This window comes from Elephas maximus, chromosome 6 (assembly GCF_024166365.1).
Source record: "Elephas maximus indicus isolate mEleMax1 chromosome 6, mEleMax1 primary haplotype, whole genome shotgun sequence".
In the NCBI taxonomy this organism is placed as follows: domain Eukaryota; kingdom Metazoa; phylum Chordata; class Mammalia; order Proboscidea; family Elephantidae; genus Elephas; species Elephas maximus.
The window spans coordinates 86,664,816-86,692,806 of NC_064824.1; the positions used below are offsets into that span (position 1 = coordinate 86,664,816).

The 27,991-nt window shown below is 33.9% G+C and overlaps 1 protein-coding gene across 18 annotated transcripts in view; it reads left to right on the plus strand.

The window, feature by feature from the left end:
• Window positions 1-27,991, plus strand: part of GULP1 (GULP PTB domain containing engulfment adaptor 1) — a 319,288-nt gene that overhangs the window by 285,032 nt on the left and 6,265 nt on the right. For 16 of the 18 annotated variants that reach the window (XM_049887639.1, XM_049887638.1, XM_049887637.1 and 13 more), the window contains 3 exons: window positions 15,313-15,537; window positions 17,823-17,961; window positions 22,203-22,297. In XM_049887639.1, coding sequence (XP_049743596.1) covers window positions 15,313-15,537; window positions 17,823-17,961; window positions 22,203-22,297 — 459 coding nt within the window. The remainder of the gene's footprint in view (window positions 1-15,312; window positions 15,538-17,822; window positions 17,962-22,202; window positions 22,298-27,991) is intronic. The other 2 variants (XM_049887652.1, XM_049887653.1) reach the window with 1 other exon arrangement.

Sequence of the window (27,991 nt, forward strand, 5' to 3'; positions counted from 1 at the left end):
ACACTACCACTAGAAGGTAGAATTAAAAAAAAAAAAATCATGTTCTATAAACTTTCTTATATTCATCTATAAAATTTATTGTAGTATTGATCATTATTGAAATAACTCAAATTATAACTTTGCAATCCACTTCTTTTTTTCACAGTAATATCTTTGTCCCTTTTATCTTTACAAAGAATTATCACATCACTTTTCAGCTTTTGTTATATGATATTTGAAATTACTAATACACTGTGAAGATATTTACATCTTTAAGATAAAAATAGAAGTTATTTGATTATTAAAAGGAAGTGAACTCAAGAAAAGTTTTTAAATTTTTAAAAGATAATGGTTTTGAAAATATTGTTGCAGGTGTTGATTAACATGTTTTTAATCCTTTTGAAGAGATTATGAAAAAATATATTTTGCTTTTCATATTTGATTTTAGTTATAAAGCTGTCAAATAAATTAATACAGTTCTAAATGCAGCAATATTTTTTTACATTTGTTAAAATGAACCCCAACTTCTGATATTAAAAATAAATTAAATAAATTACCTGCAATTATTTAGTAAGTTTGAAATATTGCCATGCTTGTAAAAAGTCACTCTACTGAAGGTTAATTTACAAAACATTGAAATTGTATTTGAAAAACAACAGCAAAATTATAAATAATAACAAAACATGAATTTATAATAAATATATATATACCCTTATTCAATAGCTTGCCATCAGTCAGCAATAGAACAAATTCCTGTTAAATTAGAATTGTTTTACACCCGCTCTTCCTCATGAAATTGGAACCTTAGTTTTGCAGGACACTTTAACCAGGCTTCAAGCATGCAAGATCAGGAACATGAGCGTCCCACGTGAATGCGCACTAAATGCCTATTTGACTTAAAAAAAAAAAAAAAATTATAGCCCTGGAAATGCAGCTCTGTGGGTTTTTTTTTTTTTAATATTTTGTTTATTAATAATATGTTTTTGGCAAAAGTTTATGAAGCAAATTAGACTCCCATTCAACAATTTATACACAAATTGTTCAGTGACACTAGTTACATTCTTTACAATGTGTCAAAATTCTCATTATTTCCATTGTGGTTGTTCCAATTGCAGTAATCTAGTTTCTCTGTCCCCTTACCTTCTCATCTTTGCTGTAAAGTAATTGATGACCGTTTGGTCTCGTACAGATGATATTTAAAAGGAGCACAATGCTCCCAGGTGATATACTTTATTTTGTGACTTAATCTATTATTTAGCTAAAAGGTGACCTCAGGGGATAGCTTCAGTTCAAGGTTTGAAGTATATCTCAGGGCAGCTGTCTTGGGGAGTGCTCTAGTCCCAGTTGGTCCAGTAATTCTGGATTTTTTAAGAATTTGACTTCATTCATATTTTTCTCCTATTCTATCAGGAGCCATCTATTGTGGTCCTAATCAGAACTATTGGCAGTGGTAGCTGGGTACCATCTAGTTCTTCTGATCTCAAGGCAGATGTGGCTGTGGTTCATGTAAACAGTCCTGTAAACTAGCTCCTTCTTTCTCTTTTGCTCCAGATGAGTAGTGACTAATAGCTGTGTCTTAGATGACTGCTTGCAAGCTTTTAAGACTCCAGATACTACTCACCAAACTGGGATGTGGAACATAAACTTTATGAACTATATTATGCCAATTGAAAAGTTGTCCCATGAGACTATGGTCCTAAGACCAGAAAACCAATTCTGCAGTGAGTTTGGTATATATTTGAGAAGTATTCATAACCGTGCCCCCATCTGCTTTATTATATATATGTGTGTGTGTGCACACATACATGTATACACACACACAAAAAAAAAACTATATTAAAAAAAAAAGAACTAGTTGCCATAGAGTCAATTCCGACTCATAGTGACCCTATAGGACAGAGTAGAACTGCCCCCATAGGGTTTCCAAGGAGTGGCTGGTGGATTCAAACTGCCAACCATTTGGTTAGCTGATGTAGCTCTTAAGCACTGCGCCACCAGGGTACATATAAGCATCCAAACCAAAACCCAAACCTATTGCTGTCAAGTTGATTCCTGCTCATAGCGACCCTATAGGACAGAGTAGAGCTGCCCCATAGTTTCCAAGGAGCATCTGGTGGATTCGAACCACTGACCTTTTGGTTAGCAACCATAGCACTAAACCACTAGGCCACCAGGGTTTCCCATATATACATACATATATATCCACAGATATATTTTTTGGTTGTTGCTGCTGTTGCAACATTATGTATGTCATAAACCCAGTGAACCCAGTAAATGCTATTTTATGTATGTCATAGCATTTACCAGAACGTCCTTTTGTTTTGTGTAAACTTGGTGAGATCATTTACCCTGGTCAAGCTGTGCTTATTTCAACTATATTTGGTGCTACCTTTTCCATCACCCAAAATATCAAGTGTCTACTATCTAGAGGGAAACCCTGATGGCATAGTGGTTAAGAGCTACAGCTGTGAACCAAAAGGCCAGCAGTTCAAATCCACCAGGCTTTCCTTGGAAACCTTATGGGGCAGTTCTACTCTGTCCTACAGGGTCACTATGAGTCAGAATCGACTTGACGGCAGTGGGTTTGGTTTCCTTGGAAACCCTATGGGGCAGTTCTACTCTGTCCTTCAGGGTCACTATGAGTCGGAATCAACTTGATGGCAGCGGGTTTGGTTTTTTGGTTACTATCTAGATTTTTTATCTAGAGAGATATTCCTCCTCTTCCCCCCTCCCTCCCATCCCGGTCGCTACCAATGAGCGTTGGTCCCTGTATATTTATCTATTTTTGTCTTATTATAAAAGTGACATCACACATTATTTGTCTTTCGTGATTGACTTATTTCACTCAGCATAATGTCCTCCAGATTCATCCGCATTATAAGATGTTCATCATTCTTTATGACCATGTAGTATTTCATTGTATGTATGTACCATATTTTGTTTATACCTTCATACATTAATGGACACTTAGATTATTTCTATCTTTTTGTTATTGTGAATGGTGCTGTAGTGAACATAGGCATGCATGTAGTTCGTGTCTCTTCTATTAGATCTCTAGGGTGTATACCTAGGAGTAGGATTGCTGGACCATAAGGTAGTTCTATTTCCAGTTTTTTGGGGAAGCGCCATACTGTTTTCCATAGTGGTTGTGCCATTTTACAATCCCACCAGCAGTGAATAAGGATTCCAATCTCCTCACATCCTCACTAGTATTTGCTGTCTTCTGGATTTTTTTTTTTTTTTAATCAGCGTAATTTTAGCAGGGGTGAGATGGTATCTCATTGTAGCTGTGATTTATATCTCTAACTGCTGATGACCACAAGCATCTTTTCATGTGTTTGCTGGCCACTTGAGTGTCCTCTTTGGTGAGAATTGTGTCCTTTGCTCATTTTTAACATTGGGTTTTTGACTTTTCATTGTTGAGTTGTTGAAGTTTTCTATGTATTTTTGAGATTACACTCTTATCAGATATGTCATTCCTAAAGATTTTTTTTCAGTCTGTAGGTTGTCTTTTTATTCTTTTGGTAAGGTCTTTTTAGGAGCATAGTATTTGATTTTTATGAGGTCCCAGTTATCTGATTTCTCTTTTGCTGTCCATGCATTCGTAGCTGTTTTTGATAATTTTTTTTTTTTAAGATGTGTTAGCTTCATAGAATGAGTTAGGGAGCATTCCTTCCTCTTCTGTGTTTTGGAAGAGTTTGAGTAGAATCGGTGTCAACTCTTCTATGAATGTTTGGTAAAATTCCCCAGTGAAGCCATCTGGTCCAGAGCTTTTTTTTGTGCGAAGTTTCTTGATGACATCTTCAATCTCTTCTTCTGTTATGGATCTGTTTCGATGTTCTACTTCTGTTTGTATTAGTTTAGGGAAGTAGTGTGTTTCTAGGAATCTGTCCATTTCTTCCAGGTTTTCAAATTTGTTGGAGTACAGTTTTTCATAGTATTCTATTATGATCCTCTTTATGTTTGTTGGAGCTGTTGTAATGTCTCCAATTTCATTTTGTATTCTGGTTATTTGCCTCTTCTTAATTTTCCCTTTATCAGCCTAGCCAGTGGTTTATCTATTTTATTGATTCTTTCAAAGAACCAACTTCTGGTGTTGTTGATTCTTTCTATTGTTTTTCTGTTTTCTATTTCATTTATTTCTGCTCTGATCTTTATTATTTCCTTTCTTCAGGTAGGTTTTGTCTTCTTTTGCTCTTTCTTTTCTATTTGTGTAAGTTGCCAGGTTAAGTTATTGATTTTGGCTATTTCTGCTTTTCTAATGTAGGCATTTAATGCTACAAATTTATCTCTCAGCACTGCTTTCAATGGGTCCCAAGGGTTTTGGTACATTGTATTTTCATTGTCACCTAATTCTAAGCATTTTTTTAATTTCATTTTTTATTTAGCCTATGACCCAAAAGTTTTTTAGTAGTGTGTTCTTTTGTTTCTATGAATTTATGTTTTTTCTTATTCTTCCTGTTATTGATTTCTAGCTTCATATCATTATGGTCAGTGAAGATGCCTTGCATGATTTCAACCTTTTTAAATTTGTTGAGGTTTGCTTTGTGACCTAAAATTTGAACTATTCTGGAGGATGTTCCATGTGCATTGGAGAAGAATGTGTATTGTGTTGCCATTGGGTGGTGTGTTCTGTGTATGTTTGTTAAGTCTGGTTGGTTAATAGTGTTATTCAGGTCTTCTATATCTTTACTGATTTTCTTTCTAGTTTTTCTGTCCATTGTTGAAAAAAAAATTTTTTTTTTTTTTTTTTTTTTAGTGGTGTGTTAAAATCTCCCACTATTATTGTAGATCTGCCTCTTGCTTTCTTTAATTCTGTTAGAGTTTGCTTTATAAATTTTGGGGCTCTGATATTGGATGCCTAAATATTTATAATTGTCTTGTTGGTGAATTAACTCTTTTATCATTAAATTATCACTATTTTTCTTTGTCTTTTATAGTCTATTTTGCCAGGTATTAATATTGTCAGTCCAGGATTCTTTTGGTTACTGTTTGCTTGGCATGCTTTTTTTTTCCATCCTTTGATTTTTAACCTGTTTACGTCTTTGAGCCTAAGGTGCATCACTTGTAGACGTCATAATGATGGTTCATATTTTTTTAATCCATTTTTCCACTCTCTGTCGCTTGACTGGGGCATTTAATTCATTAGCAATCAATGTGATTATCGATATGGAATAATTTACTGCAGCCACTTTGTTATACTTTTTTGTGATGTTAATGATTTCTTTGTTGTTCTTTACTGTCTGTGCTGGTTTCTTTTTGTATTCGAATTTTTTCCTTTCATTTATTACTGTTTTTGTGCTTACCGAGTGTTTTTATTCTTTATTTTGGTGAATAGATTTATTAATTTTCTTTGCGATTACCTTGAGGTTTACGTTTAACATCCTACTTTTAAAACAATCTGTTGTATTTAGAAATTGACTTAATTCACTATTGTGTTGTTTTTACCTGGCTTGGCAAGAGGGTGATATTATCATGTATCTTTATTTCAGGCTGTTGTCTGATGTCATCAGTTTTCTATCTGAAGGACACCCTTTAATATCTCTCATAGGGGTGGTCTGGAGGTTACACATTTCCTTAATTTCTACTCATCTGAGAATGTCCTAATTTTGCCCTCATTTTTGAATGACAGTTTTGCTGGATATATAATTCTTGCTTGACAATTATTTCCTTTGAAGGTTTTGTGCATGTCATCCCATTGCCTTCTTACGTACAGAGTTTGTGATGAGAAATCAGTGCTTTTTCTTATTGAGGCCCCTTTATGAGCGATATTTTGGTTTTCACATGCTTCTCTCTTTGTAAAGATTCTATTTTTTGTTGAGTTTGTCATTTTGTTCTTGTATTGTTTTCCAGAATTATTCTTGACTTTTTTCCATGTTTTCCTTGATCTCTTTGAGAAGGCTTAATACTAGTTTTTTGAAGTCTTTATCAGGTAGTTCCATTATCTGTTCTTCCTCAGTGAGCTTTTCTATCTCTTTATTTTGTTAATGTGGTTGAGTCATCCTTTCCTGTCTCTTCATATGATTTGTAATTGATTGCTATCTTCAAAACATTAAATGAAGGTTTTTATTTTATTTATTTATATATTTGTTTATTGATTGCATGCTTGTTTGTTTATCTTTATTTTGTTCTGATATATCAGGGGCTTAGTGTCTTCCTTTTCTGTTTAGATTACCTCTTTCCTTTGTATTATTTTAATGGTTGTCTTCTGATATTGGTCTATGTGTGACTTTTGTGCTACAGGTTGTTCCTCTCAGTGGTGGGTATGGTGAATCACCCACACATGAGGGTCTTCTGTTGTTAGGCACATATGTCTTCCCTTAGACAACTGCAGGGAGGTGCAAGTGGTCCCTTCCCTGATGTGAAGTGGTCAGGATCCCTCCACAGCTCCTGAGGGACAGCATGTTTTCTCTGCTTTGGCACAAGCAATTAGTTGAGCTCTGTAGAGCAGGATAGGTCATCTTCATAATCACAGAGCAGCAGCACCATCCAAATGGACAAGGCAGGCCCCCTGAGCAGGCACAGATTGTTGTCACAGAAAGGATGGGAAGGGCAGTGGGGCTCAGCACATGTACATATTCCCTGCATGATCAGGCAGGGTGTGGATGGATGTCACTGCAGCCAGCAATATTGGAGTGGGCCAGACACAAGAGTACCTGTCAGCCCATGTGGTTGATTAGTGGGTTGGGCCTGCTCAAAGAGAAGGGGAAGGGAGTGGTACAGGGCAGGTTGAGGGGACTTCTAATTGTTACTTTATGGTTTTACTGCTCAATAGGCAGTTCTTGTACAAATGTACAGGCACCTCTGCTGTTAAGTGGTCCCATCACTAGTTTCTAGCTCCTTCCCTTCTCTGTGCTTACCATGGACACTGGAACTCTTGCCCACCTTCCTGTACTTTCCCTTTGCCCTTCTGCAGATGTGCACTTCTGTCTTATTTACTCTGTCTTTTTAAGGCTCCAATGAGTCAATCTATCACCTTACTCCAGTAGCACTTCCCTGTATTTCCCTAGATTCAAGACTATGGCACTCCCACGTGTCACCCTCTTGGGCTTCTTCAGACTCAGCATGCATCTTGCCTACCTTGTTTCTTTCCCAGTTAGTTTACACAGTATCTCTGCTTCCAGGTGTTTTTCTTGAAGTTGCTTTCCTGGGCTTCTGACCCAGGGATGCTGCTTGCTGCTGTCCCAAAATGGCTATGCTATGCCAGTCCAGCAGGAAAGGCACATACAATTAGTGAATCTCTGTGCTCCCACTGTTCTCATTCTATCTCTTCTTCCAGCTGGTACACGGTCAAGTTCTTCAACCTTCTATTTGACTTTTTGGGTTCTGAGGTCGTTATCTGTATCTGCTTCACTTAGTTTTTCTAGCCTTTGTTGCAGGAGGATGTTATGGTGCATCTGCCTAAGCCACCACCTTAATTGGGCCGAACTCTGTAGATTTTGTTTGCTTTTAACTCTGAGGAATTTAAAGGTAGAATACTCAAAAATTGGCAACGTTCACAGCAGTTTGTTTAAAGAATTAGAGGCATCAATTAATGCATTAATTGAGAAAGCTTGAAGTGAATTATAAATCCTGTTATTCACATTGAAATTACATATAGGTGGGTTTGGTATATATAAAGAGTTTTCAGTGTGTTATGGTGAAAGAAAACCCCAATATAAATGATTCTTCACAACTGGTCAGCCCAAGAAAAGTTTTGATTCTATGGGAAGCCAAATTTTCATAATTCACATACTATTCACAAAACTCCGAATCAGAAGTGGTTCTCTATAAATGACTTAATACTGCTTTGTAATTTGGTTCATATATGAATATGTATGTGTTATGTACATCAATGTGAATTGGTCATAATTATTTATTTTGAAGATGAAAACTAAGTAATTTTAGGTTCAAACTTTTAATAAAAATCTTCAAGAAATCAAGAAAGTCCTGTCAAGGTTTCATGGTTTTAGTTTTATTTTTTGATTATTTTCCTAGTCCCACTAACTTATCACTGGGGTTTTGAGATAGTGTCTTAGTGACGCATCTTATGTGTTAAACAGCATACCACTTTGATTTTTATTTTATCACACTTTCTAGTTGTATGTATTTAATAGAGTTATGACCTGCTATAGCAGCTTGTAAATATGTATCGAACATCCAATATGGCCATATGGTATTCTAGGCCCTTGAGTTTAGTGATTTATGAATTTCTGCTCTTATGTAAGCACACTTCCCCTTGAGGAGAGGAAAATAGATACTAAACACATAGATAAATGAATAAGTTTACAAATTTAGATCTGATATATGCTGCAAGAATAAAATAAATAGAGGAAAATGGAAGCATAACTGGGGGCTTATTTAGAGAAAGTGATCAGGAAAGCCCTTTCTGAGGAGGTCGCATTTAAAATGAGACCTGAATCACAAGATGTTAGCCAATGCAAAGGGCTAAAAGTGGCAACTTTTGTAGCTACAACTGAATGAATGAAAGCCAGAAAAGTGAGAAATGATATTGAAAAGTGTCAGAGTATGGATTGTATAGTGCCTTATAGAACATGGTGAAGGTTTTGGATGCCACCCCCCCCCAAAAAAAAAGACACTAGAAGGCTTTAAACAGGTGATCTTCACAGTATCTGACTGCAGTGTAGTGGCAAAAGAGAAGCAAAGAGGCAAAAGCGAAGTCCTAGAAACTGGATAGGAGGCTATTTCAATAGTCCACAAGAGGGAGGAGGGTAATTTGGACTAGAATTATATTAGTGAAAATGATAAGCATACCTAGGTTCTGGCTACATTTTGGAGGTAGAGCTTGCAGGATTTACTGATGTATTGGTTGGGGCTGTGAGAAAAACAGAAGGATCCAGAATGCACCCTCTGTTTTTAATCTGAGCATCTGGGTGGATGGTTGTGTCATTTTCTGACACAGATGACTGTGGGTAATCTTGATAAAGAATCAACATTTCACTTTAGCCCATGTTACTTCTGCCAACTAGGTAGCCAACTGGAGATGTTTATTAGAAGGCTGGGTATACAAATCTGAAATTAAAGAAGAGACCTGGACTAATAACACAGGACTTGAATGAAACACTTTGTCCTTTTTTATGGATTATTGTTTATGGTTTTACAAATATCTGCTCAATATAAATTTTGCCAGCATGAGATTATGGAGTGATTTGATTCTATATGAAGAAAATAATATGATTCAACTTGGTTTGCTCACTATTAAAATTAAAAGACATGCCTAACTACAAAGCAAAAAGTACATATCCTTAAAATTTGTCTCAAACCCTTTTTAACTTATATCCAATTCCTCATATGTATAATGAATGAAGCCACTACAATTCTTCATTTTTTTCATTTTTAGACTGAAATATGTAATTATTATTATTTTTTTCACTCCTTAACCGAATGCTTACATATCACCTAGTTATGACTCCAATCGTGGATTATTTCCTGCTAAACAAAATAGCCTTTGATAGTGCCCATATTACATACCTCTTTGTAAGACTGAGACTGTGCAAATGTTTTCACTGGTTTTAGAAACTGGGTCTTTTTTTATATATACAGTCATTTAGGTACACTGAGAAATTTCCATTACTTGACTGTGCTGTTTGCTTTTTGCTGTGTTCTAGTGGTTTGGCAATAGATTAGAGGTTGGGTTTTTCACCATGTGGTACTAATTATCTAGGAACAATCTGATTTCCATTTATTACATTCACATGGTTGTGTTGCCTATATTTATATTTGAAAAGGGTCTATTCTTTCCTCCTAGCCTCATGAAAGCCTCCAAAAGATTGTTCCATTATACGATGTGGGCATAACAAGTTAAATCAAATTGTTCCTCTTGATTCTTATGTCTGGGTACTTACATTTTATATTTCTGGCTGTGGCAAGTTTTAACCAAATCAGACTACTGCCAGGAAATTAAATGAATAAAATTGAAGTCCTAAGAGTATTGGACTTTCTATTGCTGAGTTAAAAAAAAAAAAAACTCTTTTTCAATTAAATCCAGTGTGAGTGGATAGAATTCTACCTTTACATACTCAATTGTGCAGCCACTGATTAGACTTGGTAGGGCAATTATAACCTAAAATGTGTACTTCTTTGTGGGTAAACAAGACTGCGTATTTATCCTTCTCTAGTGTTTTCTCAACTGCTACTGAAGTTAGATAGGATGGGCAAGAGCATATTATGAAAACTGAATTACACAACAAGCCAAATGTGAATCTTTAAACAAAGGCATAAATTTTAAACATGAACATTGGTTCAAGAACATCTAGTGCCCACAAAAAAATGATTACCTATCTACAACTTCACTTTCGTAATTATTAATTACACAAAAGATAATTCTAAAGCAATGAACCCCATCTGATGGGAAAGACACTATGTCCCCATTCCAGTTCTGATCGTGGGTACCTGGTCAAGTCCTTTGGCCTCTTCTTGCATCCATTTTCCTTTTTGCTAAATGTGGACAGTCATATTCTTTTAACAGGCAAGATTCTTGTAAGACTTATATGATGATCCCAAAAACCCCGATAGATCTTACAATTAGGAGATCAATATAAACAAACTGTGCCTACAGAAGTCTGAAAAAACATAAATTTTGTGGTGCTCTAAGTCTTAAATTCTTGAAGTGTTTACTTTTAAAAGTTATTTAAAAAGTGATAATGAAAATGTGTCATAAAAATGAACTTTAAAGTATCAATCAGCAGGATAATATAGAAAGATTTGCCAGAATAATTTACACTATAATTGTTGTTGCCCCATCTTTGGTGTTATTTATAATAAACCAGTTTTTTACCTAGGAAAAATTAATTTAGACATGATATTTACAAAATAAATTTTAAAGAAATCTGCTTTTTAATTTAATTATAAATAAAACTATGAACCTTTATATTTTAATAAGCATAATAAGTCATAGTTTAATTTTGAAGTTATTTTACATCTAAAAGAGTCTTTGGAGATTCTTATTGTCAATACAATGACATATACAATTTTAGTATCATTCTAATACTTCCGTAGCTATTACTACAGACCTGTTTAGTTGTTAATGAAGTTTTGTTTGTTTAAATGTACTTAATATTTACTGATAGAATTCAAAATATTTTACAATGTGTTATCATTGCTGTATGATTTAGGCAAAGCTCAAAGTTGAAATACTCACCATGGCCTAGATATATCAAGCCACTACTTAAAGAAGGAAAAGCTACAAAACTGCAATAATAACAAACCTCAATTATGGACACTTGTCATTAATGTGTCCTATTAATCTAACAACTTCTGCCTATGATGTAATTGCTGGTCATAGAATTCCCCTTAATATAATAATTCAGAATAATTCACACCTTCCTGAACACCAAGACACTTGAAAGTATGAGCTTAAAGGGCTTAGTTTTAGCAGTGATACCATGTATTTCTGTAGGACAGTCCAAAAAAGTTGATTTCTAGCCATCTGTCAAAATACTGATAGAAGACCCAAAATAAAAATATCAAACTTTTTACATATAAACTATATATTTCATTCTTAAAAAAAAAAAAAAAAAAGCCAATCAACCAGTTAAAAATGGCAGCTTAAAGAAAAGAGGAGGAGAGAACTAATTCCAGAACTCTTAAATTTAGAGACACCAATAAATATATTTATCTTGTGCCCCAAATGCCACTTCATGCCATCCAAGTGTTTTAGTCACATGTTATTATTCTTCTTTAATAAGTTTAATAGTTTGGTCCAGAGCCAGGCACTACTGAAATATATCCACACGCTAAAACATGCTGGGCTTAACTTCCATCAAATGTATTATCGAGCTCTTTTACTTGAATCATTTTTAGATTAGGAATCATCAATTTAAATGTCAACAGAGTTCAGATATGACCTAAATGTGTGAAATGGGCAGTTATTGGCAGTGATGAATTAGAGAGTACATGCCAAACTGTAAAGGTAAAGCAGATGCTTAATACCAGCCAGTTCTTTTCATGCAAGATTGCATGCCTACTTTCTAGATTTCTGACTTCTCAAGAAAATCCCTAATTTTAATATGAAATCTTTTAATATTTACCTAAGGTACTAATTCAACATTTAAAAGACTTGTGTGACTCAAACAAAAAATATCACTTGGCCAAAACCAGCTTACTGTTGATCGACCCAAAGATACCTGTGATAGTTTTGGAGTCTTAAATTCTAGGTATCAAAACTCTTAACATTATCCTCTATCCCTGGTTTACCATTTTGAAAGTAAAACTACCTCTGATTCATTGATTGATGGATGGAAATATACACAACAAAAGAGATACCATTTCAACAATTTCTACATGTACAACTCAGTGACATTGATTACATTCTTCAAGTTGTACAACCGTTCTCACTGTCCTTTTCCAAATTATTCCACCACCATTAACATAAACTCACTGCTCTTCAGCTTCTCATCTAACCTTTCCCATTGCTGTTGTCAATTTGATCCTACATAGATAATTCTTTAAAAAAGCACAATGCTCAAGGCAGACATACTTTACTAATTAAGCTAAACTATTAAAATTTTTTTTTTTTTTTATTGTGTGGTTTAAAGAAGACTTCAGGGGATAGTTTTGGTTTGAGGTTTAAAGGCTATCTCAGGGTGATATTTTTGAAGGTTCATCCAGCCTCAGTGGTATCTGAAAGCCAGTCTGAAGTCTGTTGAGAATTTTAAATTGTATTCCAAAATTTCCCTCCTTTCATCAGGATTCTTCTACACAATCTTTGGTCAAAATGTTCAATAATGATAGCTGGGCACCATCCAGTTCTTCTGGTCTCCTGGCATAGGAGGCAGTTGTTCATGGAGGCAACCAAATAGGCATTCCGTTTCTCCCTCCAATTCCTGATCCTCCTTACTCTTCTTCTTCCTCTGCTACTCCAAGTGAATGGAGACCAATTGTTGTAGCTTGGATGGCCACTTGCAAGCTAGTAAAACCGTCTCTTAATTGGATTATTTGAATACTTGATTATTTCATTTTATGAACATTCTGCATTTTTATTAGTGCATCTTCCCAGAGAAGTAGTCCTGTGATAATGCATAATATTAACAGCCCGATAAAATAGTACAGTATTTTTAAGCTAAAAAAAAGTTTATTTGGAGGCACCTGGTAAAGAATTTTTGATTAACACAAGTCATAAAAACAGGATAGAGTATCCCCATTTATTTTACAAACTAAATGATATCAAGGACAACCTCCACTTGATATCTTATTATGTTTTACTCAGTACAAACACCCTTATTGATTTACAGTTTTGGTGAAAAAAATTCTCTAGTATAAAACAAATAATAAATATGCCTTGATGATTTATTATATATGCAGTACTCTAAAGTATTACATAATATGTTATGGAAAAACAAAATTTTGCCCCACAAGGAGTTCACAGTTTTCACTTTTAGTTAAGGACACAGTGGCCACCTATGACAAAATTATATAAGTTACATCAACTATAAAATAAATTTATCTATGTATCTGTCTATATCTCTGTCATACCATACTATTTGAGATCAATAGGGGAAGCAAAAATTATCAATTTTATTTGCATATTAGTAGAGAGTTAGATTACATGACTCATACCTAAAGAAACTTTGCTTCTACACTGAAGTCTTCCCACAACTTAAATCTTTCTCCTTACATTGCCTCCTTTTCCCTTCTGCTTCCAGAAACTTGAGAAGTCACTCCTAGCTTAACGACTTCCCTCAAACTTGTTAGTCCTTTTAGCTATAAATTTAGTTTCCACCTTTCACAATGAGGCTTATCGAAAGCTAGATTTTTGTTGGCTGTCTCATAGTTCCATTAGTGCTGAAAAGTCACTAAAGTGTGACTTTAATGGAAATAGCCTCTAAAATTATCCAAATGCTGATATTCACACTCAGTACAGTGCACTACATGCACACTATTATCTGTCGGATTCATTTGAGATGCTTGACAATTCCCTCTTCCCATCCCCCAAAAGTCCTACCATTCTGCATTCTTCACTACCTGCAGAAAGGGCACAATGTTTGGAATCAGATTGCGTTGGGTTTTGACTCAGCTTCTTACCTCATGTAGAAATAAGCCACTAAGCATCTCTGGACTGTAATTCTCATATTATTATTGCTATAAAGACATACTACTAATACTTCAAAAGAATGTTTTGAGGATTAAATCTAAAATGTATGTGGTGGATCTTTTTGAAAATTCTACAGAATCACAACTTTTTTACTAGAATTTACACCTATTTAACAACCTTTGTTTTCTTACTACTATCCCCCAAATAAAGTGCTCATTTTCCTGTTCACTCTCATCCTTAGATTTCATTACAAATACCTTTCTTCTGTACTGATGACTTGCAGGTCATTATATCTTCTCCTGTCCTTCTGTCAAATATCTTACACAAGTAAGGGAAAATTTTTAGTGTGATTTTTCCTGTCATTCAGACACATTTTTCCTGTTAACATTGTGTAAAGCAGATTTTATGATTCTAAAACCTGAATAGGAAAATTTAGATATAAGGATTAGAAAAAAACAGATATGAGGGAAGAACTAAAAATATAACCATTTTTGCCTCTAGAAATATATATATATATATACACACATGCATATATGGTATACATATATGTATTAAATTAAAAACTATTAACTGTTCTGCCTATATTTATCTCTTTGAGAAAGCCATTCATGTTGGTCCTGCTTAGAAGATCTTGAGATAAGAGATTTGATGCTAAATCGTGGGGAGGTAGAGAAGATTCTCACAGTAAAGCAGCTCCATAGAGCTTAAGCTGATTTCTAAATAAAAATAGGAGAAGGTTGCCCACATAAATTGCAGAATTTCTGTGCCTATTGGATGTGGGCCCTTCATCATGGTTTCTCAGGCACCTGCCATTTTTCTTTAGTGGCTTTAAAAAGTCCAATTTTTCTTCTCTTAAATATGCCTACAAATGTTAACAGACTAGATAAAATATATATCATATTGGATATTGAATGGCTGCGAGCCCAGAACATACTCCCAAGAGAGAAAAAAGGAATGTTAATTTTTTTAAGAGCTTATATCCTGATTCCCTGGTTGATAGCTAGTTATGCAAACTAAACAATACTCTCCCAATGATTGAATCCTAAATGAATGCCATATTTTATTTAAATATTTAAAAATATAATATTTTAGTTAAAAAAATCAAATTAAGCAGTCAAAGCTAAAGGCTATGACAATGGAAATATCAACTCAAATCATGTATTTTAAGTTTTGTGAAGTTTATTTTGAAATTTTCTTACTTTCATAAAATGACAAATAAATTTTCATGTCTACTTTTTCCTTTTCTTCCGTGTCTTCTCTCTTCCCCTTAGTATATTTCTCTTTCTGTTATTCCTTTACAGCTGCTGCACACCATGTCTCATCATGAGAAACACGGGTTTCAGAGATGCTCATCCTCTCTTTGGAGTAGTAGTGATGATTCATCTCCCTATCTAAATAGTTCTTCCATTACTGTCATTCCTGTCAACTCGCCTGATTCCCGACTATCACTGGGACTGTTAATACCACCGCCTTCTAAATGTGGCCTTCCCAAGCCAGTCAGTGAGAACAGCATCCCAAGACCTCATGTAATTTGCTGAGCAGAAACGCTTTTATTACTGACGTGTTTTTGATTTTTGTTTTGTTTGCTTTTTTTTTTTTCTTCTGCTGAACATGCCATTTATATAGTAATTTAAAAATCAGGTATACCTGAAAGTCTTGAATCAATGTGATGTGATCTGGAGCTTTTGTGTGCCATTTTTGTTTCCTTTGGATACCTGGTGTCAGAGAGTTTCAGGTAGGGAGTGGTGATCGTATACAATTCCACAAAAAAATGATGAAATAGGACAAGTACTTTAATGGATCCATCAGATATGGCAGTTGTGAAATTAGGTTATCAGAAATATTGGTAAAGGCAGATTCAGTATAGTTCAGTATAAAATGAGCAAAGTATAGACTGATATGAGCTGAGGAGTTAATGGAGTAGAAGCTGGAACAAGAAATATAACGCTTCTTTTTTTTCACGGAGCTCAGCTTTGAAGGGGAGAGAAAGAGAGGAGGGTGGCTAGAGAACTAAAGAGGCATAGAGTGAGGAAGTGTTGGTTGGTTTATTTCATTTTTAGTAATAGTCGAGATTTGAGTATCTTTATATCCTAAGGGAGAGAAGAGAAATGGAAACCAGGGGATGGGATGATTAGGGGAACAACATTCCTGAGTAGGTGGAAAGAGGTGAAGGAAAAAGTTGCTTTAAAGTCTTTGGAAAGTTTTTATGACTGATAAAGTAAAGAAATTGTTAAGGAAAGGGAGATGACAGTAACTTTTCTGCATGGAAAAAATGTACCAATAATCATTTTAACTGAATAGCAAATCTGTCACAACCAGACTCACCTGTATCACCTGTGAATTAGAAAAAATAAATGTATTCTGAGAATTCTAATTTTAATATGAGCTACTATGTACTTATAAAAGGAAAAGCAAATTTTCCCTCACTATTTTCCTCTAAAATGGAAATTCAGTTTCTTTTATTGCTGATCAGAGCAAATGGTTTTCAAAGGCAAGATTAATACCTCCCCATCCAGTAATCAAAGTGGTGATTTTTTTTTCATTCTTACATCACTTCTTAGCTACATACTCATGGACTTTGCATCTTTCTTTCCTTTTATTGGTTCAACCCAGGTAGCTCAATGATTTTGGTAGCACGTTTAGTGATTGTTAATTTCATGAGATAGCTATTTATTTAAAAAAAAAAAAACTTGATAGAATCTTATTCTAAGAATAAAAAGCAATGCAGTGAATATAATAGCTGGTTGTCATTGTAGTTATAAATGTAAATTAAAACATACTCTTTTTGAAATTTAAAAAAGAGTCATCAACTGCATTTGGATTGTTATATCTAAGAAGGTGGGTCATTCATATTCAATTATTTCTGTTTAAAATGTATAATTTTATGCAAAGCATATCACTGAAATTAAGTTTTTTTGTACAAATAGTTTGTAACATATTTCCAATTCTCTGATATAAAGAACAATTATCTCTAAAATAACAAAAAATCGAGTATATCTTTGTTATGGATTGAATTATGTCCCTCAAAAATGTGTGTCACCTTGGCTAGACCATGATTCCCAGTACTGTGTGGTTGTCTACTATTTTGTGATCTGATGCGATTATCCTATGTGTTGGAAATCCTAACCTCTATGATGTTAATGAGGCAGGATAAGAGGCAGTTATGTTAATGAGGCAGTACTCAAAATCTACAGGATTAAGTTGTATCTTGAATCAATTTCTTTTGAGATATAAAAAAGAGAAGCAAGCAGAGAGGAGAGAGACCTCCTACCACCAAGAATGAAGAACCAAGAGGGGAATGTGTCCCTTGGACCTGGTGTCCCTGTGCTGAGAAACTCCTAGACCAGGGAACGATTGATGATAAGGACCTTCCCCCAGAGCCAACAGAGAGAGAAAGCCTTTCCCTGGAGCTGGCACACTGGATTCAGACTTCTAGCCTCCTAGATTATGAGAGAATAAATTTCTCTTTGTTAAAGGCATCCACTTATGGTATTTTTGCAATAGCAGCACTCAATAACTAAAACAATCCCGTATATCCCTTTTAGAATAGTATAGTCATCATTCTTTGCCATCATCTTTGGAGAATATTTTTGCAGAAATTGTCTATGGCTTTCTTGCTGGTGAACATTCTTTGTCATAACGGCTTGAACCACATAAATTTGCCTATATTTAATTCTCTGTGATCTATAAAATGGCAAGTTAATTTGATTCAACCAGATTTGTTTTGTTATGTATGTCTTATATGTATATGAAATATTTAAAATTATAATGTGTCAAAGTGAAATACTTCACTGATTTATATTCATTGCAGGCTGGTAGTGTGACACCTAAGTCACCCTCCACTGACATCTTTGATATGATTCCATTTTCTCCAATATCGCCACAGTCTTCGATACCTACTCGCAATGGCACACAGCCACCTCCAGTACCTAGTAGATCTACCGAGATTAGTAAGCTTTGTCAATAAATTAATATTTTCTTGCTATATTCACGTGTATTTTAATTTTAATGAATGCTTTATGCAAAATATATCTTAACAATCCTGCTAATATTTTAATTATTAGAGTATAACTATGTTTTTGTATATGTGTCAAATTCATTAATTCCTTTTAACTTTATAATTCAGAATATAGTACTGAATATATCATTATTTGCAATTTGAGACTATTTTATGAAAAAATGGTGTTTTGGTATAGGTTTATTTACATTATAATGCAAAGTATTTAATTATGTTCTCATTGAGTTGTGTTATATTTTTGTGTTTTAACTTAGCTATTGAAAGAACTCTAGTAGTAATTTTTTTAATTGTTTTTGACATGTTTAACATTTGGTTTTAATATTTTTATCAAAGATTATGTTCTCAATTAAAGAAGTGTATAAATCTATAAATTCTATGATTTACTTATTATTTTTAATCCTATGAAAGGGCTCTTTTGCTACCTAAAATGCTATACAGACATTGTTTTTCTGTTTTACTTTGTGTTTATCTAGAAGGAACATAAAACTCTCTTTGATGGATTAGAAAGCATACAAAAGATGCTCATTTTCAATGCCTTGGCTGCATTTTGATCTGTGCCCCTTCACAGAAACTGTAAGGATAGTTCCCAATGGATGTGTTCAGTCATTATGACTAAACAGAAAGTAAAGAGAGGTGTTTCTTTTTTTTTTTTTTTTAATTTTTATGCTTTACTGCATCCTTTCTAGTTCACATTAATACATTTTAAATATAACTCTAAAGTTTTAGCTTAAAGCTTTAATTCATGACAGGGTCTATGGTTTGTTTATTTTTCCCTGTAGATCTTAACATAGTACATTATTCAAGTTACATATTCAATAACTTAGAAGAGCAATGTATAAATATGATGTAATAGCATTAGGTACTTTAAAAATCAGTTTATAAAAATATTTCAATACTTTACATGAAGTTGAAATATATTATTAAATACCTCTGAAAATATTTTGTTCCAATTCAAGATAATTTTTTCGAAGAAATAGTCCATAATATATATGTCATGGAAACCCTGGTGGCGTAGTGGTTAAGTGCTATGGCTGCTAACCAAGATGTCGGCAGTTCGAATCTGCCAGGCGCTCCTTGGAAACTGTATGGGGCAGTTCTACCCTGTCCTATAGGGTCGCTATGAGTCGGAATCGACTCGACGGCAGTGGGTTTGGTTTTGGGATTTATATTGTCATGGTGTGTTTTAGAAAATGTTGCCTGTAACTTGACATCTTAATAGAGTATTTTTTACCCTATGAGTGTTCCCAAATCTCTTTATTTCCCTCCATTTTTTACTTCCTTGGACCTCCTCACTTACTTATTCATTCATTCATTCATTTATTCAACAAAGATTTATTTAGCACATGCTCTAGAATTGGACTTGATGCTGGAATTTGAAAGGTAAATTAGCAAGGTACCCATAATGGAGGGTGATAATTCAAATAGAAATACAAATTGAGATGAATGAATGGATGTTAAGATATTTAAGGGGAAGGATCTATAAGGCTTGGACCAACTATGGATGGCGATCGGAGGTCAAAATCAATTGTGATTCAGGATTTTAGACAAAATTTTGCTAACAGGGAAAACTAGAGATAGAGAAGGGGAAAATAATGAGTTATGTTTTAGACACTGATGAATTTGAAATCCCTCTGGAAAGTCTAGGTGGAGATGGTTAGGTGGTTTTAAGGGATTTGTTAATGAAATAACCCGTTGCTACATTTTCAATCCCTGCATATTCCTGATTATCAAAGCTTAGTATGTATAGCAACATACATATAAAACAAATACTTTGTGGACAAATTGTTCATCTCAATTATAATTGTGAAATTGTCTGAACTCTAATTCAGTGGGGTTTTAGTAATAGGACTTTTCTTTTTCTTTAAATGGAATTTTAAATGTATTCAATTCATTTATTTTTCATATAAATAAAAACAAATGCCAACAAGTTTGCCCCCTTCCCTTGACTTCTTGTTGGCATCTGAGAATACTAGTAGTTCTCCAGGCATGTATTCAACCCACTGGTTTTCATGTCCATTGAATACTGTGATTTCCCTCTAAATATCACACTTAAATTTGTTTAATAGCTATGTTCCCTGCTTGACTATAGTTTCTATGAGGTAAGGGACTTGGTCCTTCCTTTACTACATTGACCTTTTTCCTAGCAAACTAAGTGGTGTATAATATATATTCAATAAATATTAATGGATAAAGGAAAGCATGACTGAGCGAACCACCACGCAGTTTTTTATTCTTTTGCTCATGCATTAGACTTAAATAATTTTTAATGTTCTTAATTACATTGCAAAACTCTTCATTGAAAATTGGACCTACATGATATTTTTTCAATACAGATTTTAGACCCATCTGAGCTGACCAAAATGGACTGAAAAGCTCAGTACTATTTATTAATTTGCATGGCATGAATATCGTTACATGTTCTCTACCGTAGTAGTGTCTTAACTGGTGCGAGAGTCGCCAGAATCTGACAAACGTTAGGAATCCTCTTCACAGAAAAGCGCACATGTCCACTCATACAAAGTTTTGCATTGCATTGCAGAAATTTCAAGAATCCTTTTAAGCCCATCTGAAATCCTCAGTGATTCTTTATTTTCAACTTGGGAAAACCTATATAATGAAAATATTTCTCCTGACCAGCTCTCCTTCCCTTTCATTAATTCGTTACTTCTTGACAAAAGCCCACTATGTGTAAAGTACGGTTCAGTATGCTGAAAATAGAGTGGCAACTACAACACGCCTCTAAAAAAAGTTCCTCTGTTCTCTAAAGTTTAGTTTATTAATTGAGCAACATCAGCTTGGACTAATACAACAATAATAATACCCATTAGTTACATACAAGGTGACCATAAATTCCCATTAGTTTAGGATGCTCGTGGCTTATCCCTACTGTCCTGGTGTAATTACTTGTAGCACTCTTTTCATTCTTAAAAGTGACTTTGGATGATAAATTATGTGGTTCTCCTAGTCATACAACACTTACAATACACCAGAAACTTCTAAGAATTTCACATTTATTAACTCATCTAATACAAAAATCTAAATTAAAAAAAAATCTATAACTGAAGTAGCAACAGTCCTCCACAATAGGAGTCACAGAGATTTTAGAGGATATAAAAGCACTAAGCAGCATAAATAGTATTGTTACATAGGACTGAATTTAGAGAATATAAAGCTTCCTGCAAAATGAAAGTCTGAATACATTATAAATCCCCACGCCCATATATAGTTTAGGAGATTCTGTCAATTAAAGATGGATTTTAATTGATTCAGAGGAGAGGTTTCTTAAGATTTAAAAAAAAAAAAAAATTAAATCATATAAAAGGCAGTAGTTTTATCAATTACAAACATCAATTTAACTTTGATAATTCTTTATGATAAAAAGCAGTGTATACAGTGGATACTGCATTACTGCTATCTTTAAAAACAAGTTTGTTTCTAGGATTGGAAGCATTTTTTAAGAACCTGTCTCATTGTGGTTATCTAGGAAGGTGTTATTGATTTCATACTACATGAAATGATATGACAAATGTTTTTCTGGATAAAAAGCTGAGGTAAAAATACATAAACTATGTGTAGGACTTCTTACTAATATACTAAGTCCTACATATTGCCTTACTATTGTGTTACAAAGGTGTAAGTAAATGGAATTAGGGTATTCTCAGTATGCAGCAGTATATGAATTTTAGTACACTTAAATTGGATCAATAAATATAGGCATTGTAATCAATTTAATATCAAATATCTGTCAAACTTCATATTAAGAAGTTCATCAAAGTTAATTAAAGATACTGAAACCTCTCTGGATAACAACTCTATGTGACAAGTTTTTAATATCATCATAAAATGAATCTTTGCTTCCTTGTTGGTATTTACTCCAAACTCAAGTAAAACCAAAAACCCAGACCAAACTCATTGCTGTTGAGTCGATTCTGACTCATAGTGACCCTATAGGACAGGGTAGAACTGTCCCATAGGGTTTCCAAAGGAGCGACTGGTCGATTCGAACTGCCGAACTACCCACTGTGCCACCAGAGCTCCCATCATAAAATAAAAGTGTGAAAAGTGGCTCATTTGGTAATGTAAAGATTTCTTTATATAATGCTGCCTTTGAAATCTAACTTACCCCAACTAATGTCTTGAAATTTCATTTACAAAATCATTTTTTCTTTTCAGAACGAGACCTGTTTGGAGCAGAACCTTTTGACCCATTTAACTGTGGAGCAGGGGATTTTCCTCCAGATATTCAATCAAAATTAGATGAGATGCAGGTGACTGTTTTAACAGACTGGCTAATTTATTTCTTTTTAATATGGGACAAAGAGAATGGTATATACCAAAAATTCCCTTTCCTTGAATTACTGTCATTATAAAAACATATAATAATGTACATTTAGTCCTAAAAATACTCCTACAGAAGTTATGAATAAGGTGTTTTTTTTTTTAATGATGCATTTTATAATGACAATAAGTTGGTTCATTTTTTACACAAAACAACATGGATTCTAATAGTTCATTATTTTGAAATCCAGAAAATTAAAATGTCATCACACTATATTTGTAAGACTTGATCTCAATCTTGCCACTTAGGAATTTCAAAATTGTAAATGGGTAGATGAGGGAAAATCTTTGTTAAGAGTGAAATCATTTTTTTCTAAAAAGAAGCATTGTGGCTGTAGTTCATAAATTCCGGGCTCTTACTGAAAAAGCAAACACCCAGTGACAACTTGCTTAGGAATGTAGTCCATTGGGGTTCTCTCTCTCGCTGTCTCTCATTCTTCCTCTTGCTCTTTCACTGTCTCTTATTTTTGAATTCTGAATTGTTCTGGAAGTTTGAAGAAATTGGTTTCAAAAGGTCTATGCAATGGGCCACAATTAATAGGCTTATAAGCACTAGAATGAAGTCTTCTTTCCTGCTTTATTAAACCCTTACATTTTGATGGAACGACTATATCATATTTTTCATCAAAAAGATTATTATACATGACAGAATCCACACAAAGCCCTATTATATGGAGTCGATTAGGAAGATGCCGTAAAGACACTAAAGTAAGGAGAAGGAGGTATTTCCTTTTATGAAAAAGGACTGAGTTAATACATTCAATCCTTTTGTCTCACTTCCTTGGGGGAAAAAAATTAATGCTTGAATTCTTCTAAAACTGGTAAATACACTCTTCTCTAGATTTTAGGCTGCAGACTTATTTTCTAGATATTGGGTTGTTATCGTTATTGTTAGGTGCCATCAACTTGACTTTTGACCCATAGCGTCCCCATGCAACAGAACAGAATTGCGTCATTGAGTTTCCTAGGCTGACACTATGAATCGGAATCAATTTGACGGCACACAGCAACAATCTTTATGGAAATAGATCACCAAGTCTTTTTCCTGTGGAGCGACTGTGTTTAAACTGCCAAATAGGCCTAGATATTTGTGGGAACCCAGTTTAGGAAACACTGTATTGCAACGATTTAGTGATTTGTTAGTCAAATAAGGTTAAGCTATGTTGATTTTTTTTTTTCTAATGTTAACTTAATGTCTTTTTATTATTATTCTTTTCTGCTTTCACTGTGGGTAGCGCCAGAGATGGTTGGTATATTATTTTCATAATAATTTTAAGCAACTTACAACATTTTAAAAGCTAAAACTTAATATTTGCATGCTTTGTTTAATAAATATTTGAACAGCAGTTTCATATTAATGTGTCTGATTACTAGTTGTGTTTAAGGAAATTTTATAACTCATTTTTGAATTTATTTTTCAATGACTTAGTAAGTATTGTATTGTCCACCTCATCACTTGTCTGTTTCTGTTTGTTCACAATTTACTTGCAAGGTAACTTTAACTAAAGTGAAATAATACTTTTTTTCATCTAAAGTCAGTAATGACTTTTGTTATTAATCTTGCTAGCCTAGTTAATCTAATGCACACAGTTAGCTACTGTTTTTATCTTTACATATAATATAAAAACTTAACACAGTATAATGGGTTCTATAAACCATATCGAGTTACTGAGCATAGTGAGATACTTAGTTTTCCTCTTTATTTATTGAAGATTTTGAATGAGGCTATTTCCAATGGAGTTGAATTATTAAGTTTGAAAATCTCAAAAATGCCTCATGCCCGTAAGAATTTAATCAGAAATATCAGGCCGTATTTCATGATAAATTGTTGGAAAAATTGGATATTTATTTGACATCAACAATGTAGTCATTGGATTTGATGTATTTTAAACTGACTGGTGCATGTCACTGACAGTCAAGTCAATGAATAGCATTGATAGCTCAGAAGTATACTTCATGATTTATAATAATTTAATACATTAAAAAAGAAGCATGGCAATTCAACGCAGGATGAAAGAATCATGAAGTAAGTAATGTTAAATCTACCAGTTAATAATTTGGGAGAAGATCAACGTACAGCTGAAACTTACAACAAATACTAAAGTAAATTTCAGAAGCATTAAGCAATTAAAAATGTTTGAAATATAATTGAGTATTCATCAAGCTTTTGAATTGGAGGGAAAATTTTAGAAGGAAAAAAATATGGATATGAATCTACAGTTATGATTTCTTTGCTCTTTAAACATATATAAATATATCTCATGTGCATAATTAAAGCAAATACAGAAATAATTAGGAAAATAAACTATCAATACCAATATGAGAAAGCAGTAGCTGACAAAAGAAGACCATAGTAGTTAACATATATGTAGATATCTTCAGTCCAAATAAACACAATTAAAAAATAAAACTGTAGATGCCATTTTAATTTAGCAAATTAGCAAGTTAATTTTACTTCTAGTAACCAGGGCAAGTGAAAGTGGGATGAAACAAGCACTCTAAATCATTGGCATGCCAGGGTCATTACCTAGCATCCCTTTGTAAAATAATGTATTATTGATACTTGTATTTCTATTTGATGTCAAATACTTTAAAATAACCCATTCTGATGCAAATCAAAACTACAATGATATGCTATCTCACCCCAACATTATTGGTACTAATCAAAAAAACAGCAAATAACAAATGTTATCAAGGTTATAGGGAGACTGGAACTCTTATACACTGCTGATGGGAGTGCAAAATGGCACAACAACTACAGAAAATGGTATGGTGCTTCCTTAAAAAGGTAGAAATAGAAATACTATATGATCCAGCAATCCCACTCTTAGGTATATAACCTAAAGAAATAAAAGCCGTGAGATGAATAGACATACGCACACCCACGTTCACTGCAGCATTATTCACAATAGCAAAAAGATGGAAACAACCTAAGTGCCCATCAGCAGATGAATGGATAAAGAAACTGTGGTACATACACACAATGGAATACTACGTGACGATAAAGAATAACGAAGAATCCGAAAACAGCTCACACGGATGAATTTGGAGGACATTATGCTGAGTGAAATAAGTCCATCACAAAAGGATAAATATTATACGAGGCCACTATTATAAAAAAACAAAAAAAAGGTTTACATACAGAAAAAACAAACATTCTCCGATGGTTACCAGGGATGGGCGGGATTAAGGAGGGAAAATTACTAACTGGATAGAGAACGACAACAAAAAAAAACAAATCCGTTGTCATTGAGTTGATTTTGACTCATATCGACTCTGAAGGACAGAGTTGAACTGCTCTATAGGGTTTCCAAGGAGCAGCTGGTGGATTCAAACTGCTGACCCTTTGGTTATCAGCCAAGCTCTTAACCACTGCACCACCAGGGCTCCAATTAGATGGAAGAAGATGTGTTAATACAGGTGAAGGGAAAGGCAATATACAATATAAGTGAAGTTGGCATAAGATGACCAAAGCAAACATTGAGAGGAATGAAAGAGTCAATCTCTTTTGAGATATAAAAGACCGAAGAGAGCAGGGCAGAGAGACAGAAGGACCTCCTACCAACAAGAAAGCAGAACCAGTAGCAAAGTGTATCCTTTCAACCCAGGGTCCCTGCACTGAGAAGCTGCTAGACCAGGGGAAGGTTGATAACAAGGACCTTCCCCAGGGCCAAAAGAGAGAGAGAAAGCCTTCCTCTGGAGCTGGCACTCTGAATTCAGACTTCCAGCCTCCTAGACTGTGACAGAATAAACTTGTTTTTGTTACAGCCAAAAAAATCCATTCTGAGACTAAATCATTATTAATGTGGAAAAATATCTACGCACAAAAACATCTTTTCAAACTTATTTGTAATTGAGAAATACTAGAAACAAATGCATAGTTTTAAAAATGAATAGTATTACATAATCATTAAAATTAATTTTATGGTGACTCAAAATAAAAATGTGTTCTGCTGAGATGAAACAAAGAAAATAAAATAGATTATGTAATATTATATAAATATTTATATACAGGCAGTCCCCAGGTTATGAACAACTGACTTAAGAACAACTCATACTTGCCCTTTAATGTTATGTGAATTTGCCCTCACTTAACCAAGTTGCAACAAATTCATCACAATCACCTTCCCTTGAGGTTTATGCAGCTTTTAAATCACTGAAAAGGCTTTTTCAAGCCTTTTCTTGCACTAAAAAAACCTGCTTCCATTGTCAGTTCTGACTCATAGTGACCCTGTAGGACAGAGAACTGCTCCACAGGTGTCCATGGAGTGGCTGATGGATTCAAACTGCCAACCTTTTGGTTAGCAGCCAAGCTCTTAACCAGTTCACCACCAGGGCTCCATTCTTGCACTACAATAAGGCTAAATAATAACCATATGCACCTTTACCCACCTACCTACAAATTTGTAAAGACACAGGAATGGATCTCGTTTTTAACCCAGGGACTGCCTCCAGTATATTACCAAACCAAAACCAAACCCAGTGCCGTCGAGTCAAATCCGACTCACAGCGACCCTATAGGACAGAGTAGAACTGCCCCAACGAGCGCCTGGTGGATTCGAACTGCTGACCCTTTGGTTAGCAGCCATAGCACTTAACCACTATGCCACCAGGGCAATATATTACATGCTTATAAAAATTAAGTATAATATAATTATTTGTTTTGTTAAAATAGTTTTAAAAAATCTATAGAGAGAAAATAAAAGAGGCTCAAAAACAAATGTCTGCATGGTAAGAGTTGTTCCATTTGAGTTTTTCCTTCCTTGATATTTTTTCTCTATTTCAAAACTTAAAAAATGTAATTGGGTGAATTTTTCATATAAAAAAATACTGTTAATATATTAATAATAAACCTATTTTGTGTGGTTTTTAGATCATAATAATTCTCATCACTACATAAAGTAAATAAAGCATACTTCTTGTTCAGGGGTTTAAAATGTAAGAGGATATGGAAACCTTGAAAGGATTCAGAGACCAGTAGATTTTGATTTACAAAATGAGAGCTATGCAGAAAAGTCAGAGAATGTATGGGAAATTTTATCTTAGGAGGAAAAATAAAAGGGGAGGGGTAGTGGATATTGCTGTAAGTGATATAAAAACATTTTTATTATTATTATTATTGAAATAGCAATTGACCCTTCTTTTATTTTGATTGCTATTCTTCATTTCAAATATTGACAATGCATTGGTAAATGGTATTTTCAGGGTATTTGAAGTGAGACTAATTCAACTTCAGAATGAACTGATAAAATTTAAATACACTGTATGGCTTTCAAACCTTTCCAAAGTTAAAAAAAAAAAATACATACATACATACACGCACATACAGATGTGTGTGTGTATATATGTGTATATATAATGTATTGTTCATAATGTACCAGAAGATGCCATAGTACACAGATCCTCAGATCTCTGAATAAAAATATTTTAAAAAAAACAGTTTACTTGAAATATTTTAAAGTATTGACTTTTCTAAGTATTTGGCAGTTTGAAAAATATGCATAAGATGGCAAAATATTTCTTCTTGTGACAAAAATACATTTAAAAAATTGTTAAGTATTCTAGCTTTACCCAACTGAATATAATTTGTATTTCAAATACCAGAAAGTTTTGAAAAGTCTTTT